This window comes from Haliotis asinina, chromosome 15 (genome assembly GCF_037392515.1).
Source record: "Haliotis asinina isolate JCU_RB_2024 chromosome 15, JCU_Hal_asi_v2, whole genome shotgun sequence".
Lineage (NCBI taxonomy): Eukaryota > Metazoa > Mollusca > Gastropoda > Lepetellida > Haliotidae > Haliotis > Haliotis asinina.
Genome location: NC_090294.1, coordinates 18,909,606 through 18,923,831, shown reverse-complemented (window position 1 = coordinate 18,923,831; position 14,226 = coordinate 18,909,606). Strand labels below are relative to the sequence as shown.

The following is a 14,226-nucleotide window of genomic DNA, read 5'->3' as shown; positions in this document are numbered from 1 at the left end:
TGGCTGATAGTTCATCATCTAGTAACAACCAGACGTCAGTACTAATCTGTGTTGGGACCTACAGCATTCAGTGGTCTTTGAAATTGAATGCACATACATTTTTCAATATCTGCCTACAGAAATATTGCATAAATCAACTCGTGACAAAACCCATTGTTGTTTCCTTCATCACTTCTTTCATAATACTCGTAACACAAAACATGCCTAATTCATGACCATATAGCCCTTGGTTACCAGTTATGGTGTCCTGGTCTATCCATGTATTTACTTGAATTTTTAGTCAAACATGAGTCAACCTCAGCTTGATGAGATAACTCTGCCAGTCAAGGACCAACCTATTCTGACCGAGAACCTGCAGAATCAATTGAATGATGGAATGAAATCAAAAGATTACCTGTTGGTGTTGAAAAGTTTCCTCTGAACTGAAGTGACTGAAACTGGACCAGCACCCAAAGTCTTGTTTCCTTTGTGAGTGAGTGAGTGAGCGAGCAAGTGAGCGATCGGTGCCACTCCATTATTCCAGCTATATGGCAGTGGTCGATAAATACTGGACCAAACAATCCAGTGATCAATGAGTGAAGGGACACAATCAGGAAACACCAGAAATGGCCTTCAAACATTCAGTGTGACTAGGTAAGACCTTAGAAGTCAGGCTGTCTTACTGTCCTTACAACAACAATTCTACCCTACCATTCTAATTTGTTAATCCTTATGTCATGACATTATTTTCATGAAGTACATTTGTGACAGTGCCTTGATCAAAGATAATGTTAAACTCCAAACACAAATATCAAACACTACATTTTCAAAAAAAAGGAGACCCATGGCATGTTTCAAATGTTTATTTATGTTGCGATCAGTACACATTTTATCAAAGCCATGTTTTCATAATAACCCAGAAAATATTGACACTGAAAATACCTTTGTAACAGTATCATCATATCGCCCTACAAAATTCCAACTGGTGCAGTAAGTGATTGAGTATGATTTTATGCCACTTTTAGCAATACTTCAGCAAAATCACAGCAGGGAACACCAAAAATGGGCTTAACACATGCTACCCATATGGTCCCCCCCCCCCAAAAAAAAAAAAAGATATGGAAAAGAAACTGTTTTTAAAAAAAACCTACGTCACACTGCACACACTGCAGCTAACGCACAACTTTCCTAATGTCTTGCAAAATAGTTAGGGACTTTATACATCAATTTTTGCACAAATAATCATACACATGCAAAACAATGATACTGATTTTGAAAAAGAATTCCATTAAATATAAAAGCTAATATTCCAGTGATGAAGAATCATCAACAGTTGTCAAGGGAACGGCCATGTTTGCTAAGTGAGTTGACTATGTCTCCACATGGAAACCACGTCACATATCTCTCATCTGGTAGATCGCAGATACAATGGAAGTCATCTGCCTTGTGGAATCAATGTTTGATATGGTAAGTCTTGAAAAATGACCAAATTTATCCCACGTTATGTCATGGCATGAAGAACTTAGAAACTCTTTAAAAGCCACTGCAGTTAATCCAAAGGAACCAATAGGAACATAGAGACAAAAATGATTTTACGGTGCAAACTCATTCATTCACATCTTGCATTCTGTAACACTGACAAGTATTCAAGAAGGTTCATTCAGCAGACAAAAGAGCATAGACTACAACGAGAGAGTGAGTATGGTTCTACTCCGTTTTTAGTAATATTCCAGAAACATCATGGCCCATTTTGCCCATGTGGGGAATTGAACCAGTGTCATTAGCATGATGAGCAGACGCTTTAACCATCTGACTATCACAATGCCCCTGACAATCCTGAAGAGCTAAACATCAGCTGCAATACATCTGTAGTAAGCCTGTCTTAGGTGACAACAAAAAGATTTCATGAAATCTTGTCCCAGACAATTCTGAAGAGCTACACATCAGTCACAAAACATCTGTAGTAAGCCTGTCTTAGGTGGTGACAAAACGATTTCATGAAAAATCAATGTCCTCAAGGGTAACTGTTTATCTATGTAATATCAAGATGAATGCTTAAGACATACATTTATATAATTTTGGACAAACATTATGATACGGAAATAAACAGAAATCAATTTCAGGGAAATATGATTCTACTATAAACAATGGAACAAAAATTTCAAAATGCACACAGCCAAGTAACAAAATACCCCCTACTACACACTGTAGTAACCTTCCAGAAAATCCAGAAGATTCGTTCATGTATAATGTCCATAACAGCCAACCCCTGTGAGCAACCATGGGCACAACACACAATTAATACAGGTGTATACTCACAATGCAACAAACTGTAGCAAAAGACTTGTCATAACGACATCTCTAAGTAATTTGACTGGTCAAGAGCTTGTGACTGTGTGGCAAACAGCACACTTTTTGGTAGGGTTGTTGTTGAATGCTGCACTCAGAATATTCCACTTACATGGTGGCAAACCGTAAATTACTGAGTCTGAACCAGACAATCCAGTGATCAATAGCATGAGAAATGATCTACACAAATGGGATACAATAACATGTGTCAACCAAGACAACACACCTAGCAACCTGGTCCCTTTCCCGTTAATAGCCTTTGACATATATGGTTTCTGAAGACCCATTCTAAACCAAATCTTCATAGGTTAACTACATTTGATTTAGTTAAAAAGCTGCTTTTCCCGGGTTTGTCAGAACAAGGGACACCAGAAAGGGGCATCACACATTGTACACGTGACCCAACTTTGATCTTCCTAAAATATGGATTTTCAGGTACAGATTTAAGGGCAATCTATACAAATGTGGAGCGTTTAGTGGGATACTTTAGTCTTTAAAAAGGTGTCTTAAGTTGGAGTTGGAAAAAGTCCAGATTAAAGAAACTAAAAGTGAGCTATGAATGTGCTCATTGAACGCAAGGTGAGTGAGTGAATCTAGACTTATGCTGCTTTTAGCAATACTCCAGCAATATCATGGCGGGGCACAACAGAAAATTGGCTTCACACATTGTACCCATGTGGGGAACTCAACCCTGGTCTACGGCATGACGAGCGAGCGTTTTAACCACTAGACTATCCCACACCCAGGTTATCTTCATACGGTTACTCTCTGTTGCACTGTGAGGACACTTAATAACTGAAAACAAGAGCCATCCTGGTGGTACAAGAGGCACGCTTTAAGTTCAATGAAAAATGAACACATTAAAGTAAATTGCAACATATTGTGTCAGGATAACAAATAAGTTCTAATTTAACTTTAATTACAGAAGAGAAGAGATCTGGGTCTATAGAAGCTCAAATAGCCAAATTTGTTTTGAGTTATTAAAAAGGAGTTTGATAGTTATTTCTTAATAAAATGTCTTCCCACTTAGGTCTATAAAGCTATTTTACACATCAATTACATTTAAGTAGAGACTTCCAATTTGTCCATCAGATATGAGGAAATCAGTATGATCTTCTGACTTTAAGCAAAATCCCAGCAACATCCCAGACACCAGAAATGGGCTTCATACACTATATACCCATGTGGGGAATCAACATTGGGTTTTCCATGTGACACTTTAACCAATAGGCTATCCCACCTCATCTAAAACAGCTTCCCTATCCAGGGAGCTTCCAGATCCAGTTATCATATTTACAGTTCAGACACTGAAGGTTCCCTATAGTCTAGGGGAGTTTGAAACATGGAGCTTGTCTCACAAACCTGGATTTTGAGAATATCATCAACATGTGTAACACATCTATTGACACATTTATTGCAATTTCCCAGATGCCACAATATATATCTTCTTTACCCTTACTTCCAGTAACATCTCCTGCTAAGAAACTCTTCAAACTGTAAATTCCCAACCACTTCCTGTCCTGACTACAAAGGTAGATTCTATCTCTCTAATCCCCTCTCCATCCAATCCCCTTTCCCTTTAATAAACCCAATACCAAACCACATCCTTTTCCCCACCATGGCAATACCCAACACACTGTTACTTACATTCTCGTCATTAAAAGCTGCACTCCAATATTCAAACAACATAAGGCCAGAACAACTTTGTTTCTTATAGTTCAGACTTTTGTCCTCAGAAAACACAAAGGCAGGAGAAAAAACCAAATCAACGAAAAATTCACCAGTCAAAGTTATATTCCTTCCAGTTACTATAAGTATCTTACTTTTCACAATTAATGAAAATTATATGTGGGCAAAAATACAATCCAAAAACAAATTTCATGCAAATTAAATTTTAAATTTCTTATTCCGCCCAAAAATATGGTTGGTGGACCTGTAAAAAAGAGGAATAGAATTGGTATGGCCCAATGGCAATTTGCAAACAAACCTTAATCTTGAACAACCAGTGATTGACATCATGAACACTTCATTAACCAAGTAAGCGGGTCCTACTACCAGTTCCATCAGTCGCCTCTATCAGCAAGCACGAAGACTAACAGCATCAACTGTATACAGTGATTGAAATACTTTTTCAACTCAACCTGACAGCTGGGCTGCTGACCCATAACTGTTGTCTGGCCATCTTGAAAGTTGCCTGCCCACCTTTATAACATACTTTTTTGCAATAACTTCCGAAAAATGCTGCCATTTTGTAACAAGTACAAATGAATAAGTAACCCTGTCTTAGACTGGTCCTTATTCAACCATGTGACTACAGATATCCAATCACAGCGAAGCTTACTAAGCCAGCCAGTTTTAGTATCCTATTGCTATCTTCACTGGCTGAAGAGTTGTCCATGTATAATTGTGGAATATACTTGTAGCTTTCATTCATCTTTCTTAAATCAAAATATGACAAGACAAATAGGTGAAAGTAGGTCAACCTTACAAATTTCAGCCAGACAATCGGGCTGGTGGAGAGAATTTCCAGGCAGCCCGACTCAAAATTTACCTGCCACGGGCAGTCGGGCAGGCCGTTATTTCGATCACTGACTGTATACATGTATTACCGTAGACAATCCAAATTTTGAGGACCCCAAGAAGCAGTCTGTAGAGGAAGGTTGGTTATCGATGAGATAAAATGTCACAAAAGTATTTTTCAGTTCATCAGTGCCATGTCAGGAAGATCTTACAGCTTAGCAGTAGTGTGCCACAATTACAGACACTTTTTTTTTTTATAAATGATCATTCAGGCCAGACCAATTTTATTTCTTGTTTTATGAGCCTGCCAATTATATTTTTGAAGCATAAGAAAACAATCAAAAATAATTTTCCAAGCTCCAAAAATAAAATCCTAATGTACAAAAAATTAACAAAGACCCCAAAATGTAAACTTACATGAAAAATGTTTCTAGATTGTTTTTTGCCTCATAAATAATCAAAAATAAACTACTCTGAGCACTTACAAGGAATATTACTTTGATTGGTAACTTTATCTTATTTTATTTTTTTCTCTCCAAATCCATAAAACAAAAAATCCATAAAACAAGAACAAAAATTGGTCTGGCCTGAAATACTTATCAACGTACACAGTAGTACATTCACAGGGGGACTGGAGACATATGTGAGATGCATCACAGATATGATAACTAGCAAGATATCATGGTGACAGACAAACTCCTCCATAAAGAAAGCAGCCTAATAAATTCATAACAAAACAGAAATTTTCATCAAAATAATGCTGAAAAATAAACTGAAACATTTCAGCATCATTTGCGACAAAATGTTATGGATGTCAACTTCTTCTTTATTGTTTTCACAACGTTTCTGGGCTATTCCTTGCCTCTTCGTTAGATGGATGACGAATAGCCCACAAACGTTGTGAAAACAATAAAGAAGTTGACATCCAAAACATTGTGTCGTATATTAGAATACCGACTTCTAAATGCCTCTCAAGAACCTCATTTTAGCATCAGTTGTTCAAGATTTCAAAGTTATCCCAAAACACTACTACACTGATTTAAATTTAAAAGACAGCAAACATTTGAATTTTCAAGTCAGGGTGGGATCTGTTGTAGAAATGTTATTTTTATATAATTATGCCTTGCTTTGTAGTAAAACAATGTGATGCTTCTTTGGAGCAAGTGTCACAGTTCAGTAAGTATATATATTTATTTATTTATTAAGTAAAGAACTGACCAGCTGTTTCTGCAAAATAAACTGAAACATAAGAAATGCTAATCTCAGACCAAAATCCCCCTCCCAAACCCATGAAAACTTCAATGGTTACATTGGATTGAAAATTTCTTTTGGTGATGAGGTTAAGTTAGAGAGAGGGAGTGAGTGAGTTTAGTTCTACGCTGCACTCAGCAATATTCTAGCTATATGGCTATGGTCTATAAATAACTGAGCCTGGATCAGACAATCCAGTGATCAACAACATGAGCATCAGCATATGCAACTCGACTATGATGACATGTGTCAACCAAGTCAGCTAGCCTGACCACCAATACCATTAGTCACCTCTCACAACAAGCATAGTCACCTTTTATGGCAAGCATGGGTTGCTGAAGACCTGCTCTATCCCAGACCTTCATGGGTTTACAATTGCTGAAGGTCAATTCTGACCCATATCTTCATGCATCGGCCATGTTAAATGCATTGAAATATATTGTCAGTATACAAATATGCATAATGCAACAGCGCCGTCTCATTAACAAAATGTGTATTTACATTCAAATAATCAGAATCAACATGTAAATAAGATGATATGTCACATCATATCTACACGATCAACACTAAACTACAGAACACGTGACAAACACAAATATGAATATGTACAATAGAAATCACCACTGAACAAAACTGCTAGCGTATGTTAAACATTAAACAAACTGGGACTACATTTCTTTCCTTTGATGCATAGATCTTTCTGTCAAAGAAGTCACAAAAAAGCCTTGGAGAAAACTAAATGAAGTCATTGGTGTGATGAAAGACAGGCCTTCCTCAGAAAAACAGAGGGCAGATGTTGGAAGATGTTCAGGCCTAAGACACTGCCACACAGACAAACAAGTGAGTTTAGTTTAATGTCACTTTTAGCAATATCCCAGCAATATCATGACTCAGAACAAGAGAAATAGGCTTCACACACTGTACATGTGTGGCATCAAACCCAGTCTTCAGAGTAACAAGCAAACGCTTTAACCACAAGGCTACCCCCACTAACCCAATTACAAAGACACAATCCCCATAAAGTGACATATCGATTGCCACCTGCCACTGAAACCAAATACTGTAAATCAAGAAGCCCGGAACAAGAGTAAGTGCACATGCACTCAATTTGTTTGGTCGTCATTGAAAATGGTGGTGTTATAATTATTTATACTGCATAGTGACTGTGTATTGCATCTACTTTGTGTGTCTATTTCTGTTTTCTGTATGTAAATATTCACAGTCTGCACACCCTCACTGTCCAATTATTTATACATGATGTGAGTGAGCCCCCTTGCCCTACTGACCTTCTGGAACATGAACCTTGAGGTATCGAAGTTCATTAACAGACACAAAATCTTACTTTTGCTCCACATTTGTGATATACTGAACCAATCACCCATGTTTTTGAGCAAATGTATGAAAATTACAAACATCATTATTCATTCTTGCCCTTCTCAATTTTTCTGAAATGAATAGAAGATAAAGTAATAAATGGAATATCTAAACAGGTTAGCTTTCTTGAAAGGTGAAACGCTGCCAAAGACAACCAGAAAATTTGGTGGGATTTCAAATATCTTGCACATCCATAACCAGGGTAAGCTGCTCTGTGACCTTGACCTTCGGAGTCATCCTGCTGGTACAGCATTTAAGAAATGTTGTGGTTCCAATTAACTGACAGACCCTTGAATTTGGATACAGATTATTTTTTTTTAAGCAGTCTGAATAAAATATGTGTTCAGATACCATTGTTCCCCTACCCTCCACAACAGATGGACATTGCTCACTCTGGTAAAGAAAGTCAACATGGCGGCTTCAAGTTTGACTGAATAAACAATTTACCTCTAAAAAAATGTAAAAAATAAAATAAAAATCTTATCTAACTACCATAAATTTTAGTGACTTGTAATCAGAACCAGAACACTTTTTTTATTTGGCCTAATCAGAAAATGTCAGCATTCATTTGTTCTGTTCAGCATTCTGTGAGTATTGAATAGTTTTGTTTAAGTCCTCCACTGCTTCAGACCAGCAGAAATAGCAAATGAGTGCCAAGTGACAGAACCTTTTGACATAATACTAAATACGCAAAAAATCAGGCAAATGAAACGGGAATCAAGCAATATGCAACAAATATAGCACCTACAATGCACACAACAACACAAAACATAAACAACACAAGACAAATCTTATGATAACAACCTTCTGGTTTCTTTACCATGATGTTTATGGGCTATAGTCCATTTGGGTTCAAATGAGAACGACAAATGATTAGAATGGGTGAAGTGCACTAAACACAGATAAGACACATGATCTCGAAACCTCTGTACCCGATAGGATTTGAAATCTGATGGTTTCTTAAACATCTTTTGACATGATCGATAAAAGCATCAGATTTCAGATGTTGTTGGGTATTTCACACCATGTATGTTACTTTTGTTTTTTTTTACTTCGAGGTATTCAACCATTCATCGTTTCACTCATTTGAACCCAAACTGACTGTAGTCCTTGCTCCTTCGGGTGGATGTAATGATAGATCATAATGCTACAGACACTTCATGCATCAGGACAAAGGTATATAAGTATATAAGTAGCTAAACTAAAATGGAACCTTTAGTCCACAGTGAAAACATTCCATGAGCTAATTACAATGAAAACAGTATCAAAAATGAACAAAATGCACCAGACAATACCAGTGTAATGCTGGTTGCACAATGTACACACCTGTTGAGGGTTCCAAGCTTCCTGTTCCCATGGGAACCAAATGGTTAACAAATGGATCTATCAACCGAGAACAATGTGTGTACAAGTCATGCAAATATTACACACATCATCCTCTGTCAGAAATGGCACTTTCCTCTTGAAATCTAGTCTTTTACAGATCAAGCAGAGGTGTTTAAAACTGTTTCTTGACTCTCTGGGGCAGCACATTCTCCTGTGCCATTTTGAAGAAGGACAAGAGGCCATACTTCTTCCCCTTCTTCCGGAAATAGTTACTCACTACATCACTTTCATCTGGAAAGAAGAATGGTTCCACTGTATGCCAGGTAGTGAGTGAATTTGATTTCACTTCTTGTAGTTATGTGATATGTCATTCTACCAAACATGATGCAGGTCATACACAGTTAATGTCACTTTTAGCAATATTTCAGCAACATCATGTGGGGGGTGGGTGGGTGGGGTTTCGGTGACAGGAGAATTGGGCTTCAACTTGATGAGCGAACTCTTTATCCACAGGTGAGGTGAGGTGAGGTGAGGTGAGGTGAGGTGAGGTGTAACTTTGCACTTAAGCGTACTGCATCCATACTGTGTCCTTCAAGCATTTGTGTTACATTTTGTACTTGTTTGAACTTCTGGCCATGTTATAATGCTAGTACATCATGACACCATGCCGCAGGGGACAAAGACAAGACACTAAAGCATGTTGTACTAACTAAAGGGCTTGTCTTCTCTCTTTACAGGTGAGCACAAGGCAAGGTAAAAACAAATTCCATCTACTCTCATCGTCTGCAGTGACACAACCAGGGGAATGAGTAATATCAACACTACATGTAATACCCATGTTTTACTGTCTTCTGTCTACTAACCTGTGTTTCTTGGCTGTGTTTCAGACACTGTTGGCAACACATTTTCATTGGCTGACAGCGATACAAAGAATGCGAATGGCACCAGCCACAGACATATTGTGAAGAATGCGAGAACCTGGAAGTGACATTGTGTGGAGGTTACTGACACATCGAGACACTTGGACTGATTTAACAAGACACTTGCAGGGATTGGGAGAGAGAACTTTGACAATGGGCTATTTTCAGGATTATTAGCCATTTTCTGAATTTAGAAAGGGCCACTGCCCTTGTATCAATAGTAAACTTCAAAATTTTAAGGGGCCCTTTTTCATTCTAAAGTGCAAAATGACCCATGGTCCCTACCTTTCCTAATCCCTGCACTTGGGCTGATTTAATTGGGGGACAAATGCTTGTTTATATCAGACTTCTAATTACATTGCAACATGACAGTTACTGTGGCAGGAGTGTCTGAATATGTTAGACATTTAACACTTCAGTGAAACCCAAGACAGTGGGTAAGAAGCTGACAAAACTAATGACATATACAAAACCAGCACAAACCAGAAGTCAAGCAAGATGTCTAGTATGCATAGATAATGCAATTCTGCACACATTGTACCCAGAGGGTAGGGTTGATCAATGGATTGTCTGGTCCAGCATCCAGCATTTTTACAGACCGAAAACCATATAGCTGGAATATTGTTGAGTGTAGCATAAAGCTAACTCAATCAGTGTATCCCAATTAAGAGGATCTATGCTCATAATGATTATCACTTGATTGTCTGACTCAGATTTGATTACTTATAGACCACCATCATACAGCTGGAAAATTGGCGAGTGTGGTGTTAGATAATGAATAAAGAACAAAGCAACAGGGGCCTTAAGAACGTAATTTGTCCAGGGCTGTCAGAGAGATTTGACTTTCGGTCTTGGATTTCACAGAACTCACCTCTGAGAAAGGGTACCAAACTTCAGAAAAGTGTGAAAATGACAGATAGTGATTTAATAACATCAGTCCTGAAACGGATAAAAGAGACCTTCAATCATCAACACAAACGAATCAGACATATACTGCTGTCAGTGAACATATCTTAACTTGATACAGACATCAACTGATACAGTTAAACTGGAAAATATACAGTTACCAATCAAAAGAACCAAAAATGTACACATATTAGTCAACATATTAAAACTAGACATACACATGTCAGTCAACATTTCATAACTGGATACATACAACTATCCATCAACATCAGTCAACGTGTCATAGCTGTCAGTCAATAGATTATATCTCAAAACATACAGCAGCAGCTCAACTGAGCATTTCAACTCTCACAGATTTAACGAGACATTCTAGTTTGTCAGTTTACATTTCACATCTTTTTCATTCAACTTACCTATGCCACTGATTAAAGGTAACTTACCTATGCCACTGATTAAAGGTACCTTACCTACCCTACTGATTAAAAGGTAACTTACCTATGCCACTGATTAAAGGTATTGAAGTCATCTCGAAGTATGGAAAGCTCTTTAGTAAAAAAAAGTAGGAGACATTGGCTCCAAGTCCACACACTATGACGGACAGTGGGAACTCTTCAAATAGGAAGATGCAGATATACACTATTGTCGTTAGCTGAAACAGAAGTGGCGTAATGTTATTTCCAAGCATCAATAGTGTAAACGCACCAGAATTTAATTGAGTATCACAGTTTTACTGTGACCATAGAAACTTAGTTCCAGGAGTGCCTAATAATTTATGTTCCTCCTGACAATGTGAGGTTAATGTAAAACAATAAAATGGCGTAAACTATCCTCTATGATTACATTAATAAAAGAACCTTTATACCCATGAATATCCAGGTTAGAATTGGTCTTAGCAACCCAGTCTTGTCATAAGAGGCAACTAATGGGACTGGGTGGTCAGGCTCTCTCACTAGGTTGACACATGTCATTGTATCCCAGTTGTGTAGATTGATGATCACTGGACTTACTCATCTAGACTTGATTATTTACAGACAGCCATCATATTGATGGAATACTGCTGAAAGCAGCGTTAAATGATAAACAGACAAAACATGTTCAGGTTACTAACACCATAAAATCAATTTTGACTACTTAAAATCATCATGTACCAGAAGTGCTTGGGGCTGAACTTTTATTGCACCATTTACAATTAATATAATATACACGATAATGTTATTTTCAACACACTATTTCATAATTCAATGTGCATGTGGCACAAGGACATGATCTAAAATTATCTTCAATTTCCCGTACCTGCATGAAAAAGTTGCTAGTGAATGTTCTCAGAATGCATAGCAAAATTACAGCTACAAAGTAGTGGTCTGACAGTTCAGTTTTTGACAACAAAACAATTGATTTATACTGACTGGTCATGCACAGTGGCCATACATAACTTGACACATATTAATCAGGGATGAGAATGGAAATTTTCATTTACAGCTGAAAACTAGTCGGGGGTCTGGGGGCCACCGGCCCCCCGCTAGGTCCAGGGCGGAGCCTGGTCGGGGGCCCAGGGGGGCAAAGCCCCCCGGAAGCTCCTGGGATTTTGGCATTTTACACACTAAATATGGCTTCTAAAATCAATATTAACACTGTATATATATTTAGACGTTTCAGAAAAATGACCCTGGGGATGTAAAAAAACACGGATTTCCGCGGATCCGTGGAAATTTCTCATCCCTGATTAATGAGTACGAGTACTCCCTTTCAGATAGTCAGAGGAATGTGTGATGTACTCACTGCATGCTATACTCATGACATGATCTTCATATTCATATCTATTTTGTCCCTTAATCCCCACAATTACGATGGGTTATCAGAAACCAACACTGTGCCAGAATCCCATCAGGATTCAGAAACGAGCAAGCAAGTTTAGTTTTATGCCGCTATTAGCAACATTCCAGCAATACCAAGGGACACCAGAAAATGGGCTTCACACACTGTGCCCATTTGGGGAACTGAACCCGGGTCTTCGCTTTAACCACAAGGCTACCACACCGCCCAGGATTCACAAAGGTATCTCTATTAAGATGTTCACTCACAACAATGAGAATCCGGATGATCTTGGCAGTAGTGACTGTGTATTCTTCAACAAGCTCTGCCAAGTAGTACAGACCTGCAGCTGTAAGCACAGACATAGTGAGAGATATAATAAATATCAAAACATGACATTAGCTTTATTAAATATTGCGACAGTATCAGTATATATACTCATGCATGCCACTGTACGAAGCGATATTTACACTCCAGTGACCCAACCTTAATATAGACTTTAGGTAGTCTCAGCATTATGGTTGTTTTGTACAACAGCACTCAGACCAGTTTCTCAATGGTTGAAATAGCTTGCAGCAAATGTGAAAACCAGTCTCTTTAGAACTAATAATGAATGATTGAAAGGGCACAATAACACCCCCCCTCAAGAGTTTGAAACATTTAACAAGATTAATCCATTATCATTAATTAAAGATTCCAGAAAGCACTGATATTCAGTTTTAAGATGTTATTGTACATCTCCAAACTCCATATCCAATACCTCCAAATAGCAGAAATGAACACAGGCCTCAGCTAGGGAGTTTCATTTTGAAGTTCCTGAAAGCTTGTAGAATGTAATAACCATTTGCAATGCTAAATGTTCATGGAAAATATATATTCAGCTTGATGTAATTAAGGTAATTTAATTGGTCAGTCTTAATAGGTTTGGAAGAAACATCTGTAGCATGAAGGCTTACAAATTACTGTGACTGGATATAGATATAAATGTTGAAGATCATCAACTGAGTGTTGGTAAATATTTGAGACACTTTGACCAAATATGGATGTCGTAAAGCCAAAAATAAGAAAAATCAGTAGTAAAGATTTCCTCTTCTTGACTTCATAGACGGTCCTACAAAGAACCACAAGAATTTCCATCCCCGTATGACCCGGTGATTGTTACTGACAAGATGCCTTGTTAAGCAATTTAAATGTCCTTGGTATTGCATATGCGTTCTTTCTCAATCTCTTAAACACACGCCGTCTAAATATCCACACAAAATAACATTTCATCGAGAACTAGTAATTTAGCAGCTCATTTTTTTCCACTGAGTCAGGGGGTGAAGGTGACCAAAGGCATACTTTTGTATGACTTACAACTTACCTATGGACAAAGTTACCACGAATATTTGAATAACGAGAGCTACCCAGCTCAATAGAAACATGAACCACATGTTGCTTGTCGGTGGTTAGACTACGAACAAGTTGTGAAATGAATGAATTTCAAATGATATCGCTACAGATGACACGTTCTAAGAGCATCAGCCATGACACGCACTAAGTTATTTAGAGTGATGTCCCTTTGAAAGTGTTTTCCGTGCGACTTGTATGTTCGAAAGTGTAAAACTATAAAATGTCCGTGATTTGTCTTGATATGTCAAAATGAAAAGAAACGTTACTGAATGTGGATTATAAAAAAGTAATAGATGTTGTTATGTCAAGAATATTTAAATGCATGTGAAATATGAACTAATTTATACAACATCATCCCAAAATCAAGCTGTTCCAGTCAAGCTTGAACATGCATCTG

At 37.7% G+C, this 14,226-nt stretch overlaps 1 protein-coding gene across 1 annotated transcript; it reads right to left on the bottom strand.

Annotated features, from left to right (window-relative positions):
* Nucleotides 1–5,130: 5,130 nt before the first annotated feature.
* Nucleotides 5,131–13,975, bottom strand: LOC137265519 (protein TEX261-like). The gene is made up of 6 exons (XM_067800933.1): nt 13,801–13,975; nt 12,707–12,786; nt 11,121–11,274; nt 10,591–10,658; nt 9,663–9,777; nt 5,131–9,090 (listed from the first exon to the last, which is right to left on the bottom strand). The coding sequence occupies exons 1-6, from the start codon at nt 13,868–13,870 to the stop codon at nt 8,972–8,974; spliced, it is 606 nt and encodes a 201-aa protein (XP_067657034.1). The 5' UTR covers nt 13,871–13,975; the 3' UTR covers nt 5,131–8,971.
* Nucleotides 13,976–14,226: the final 251 nt, after the last annotated feature.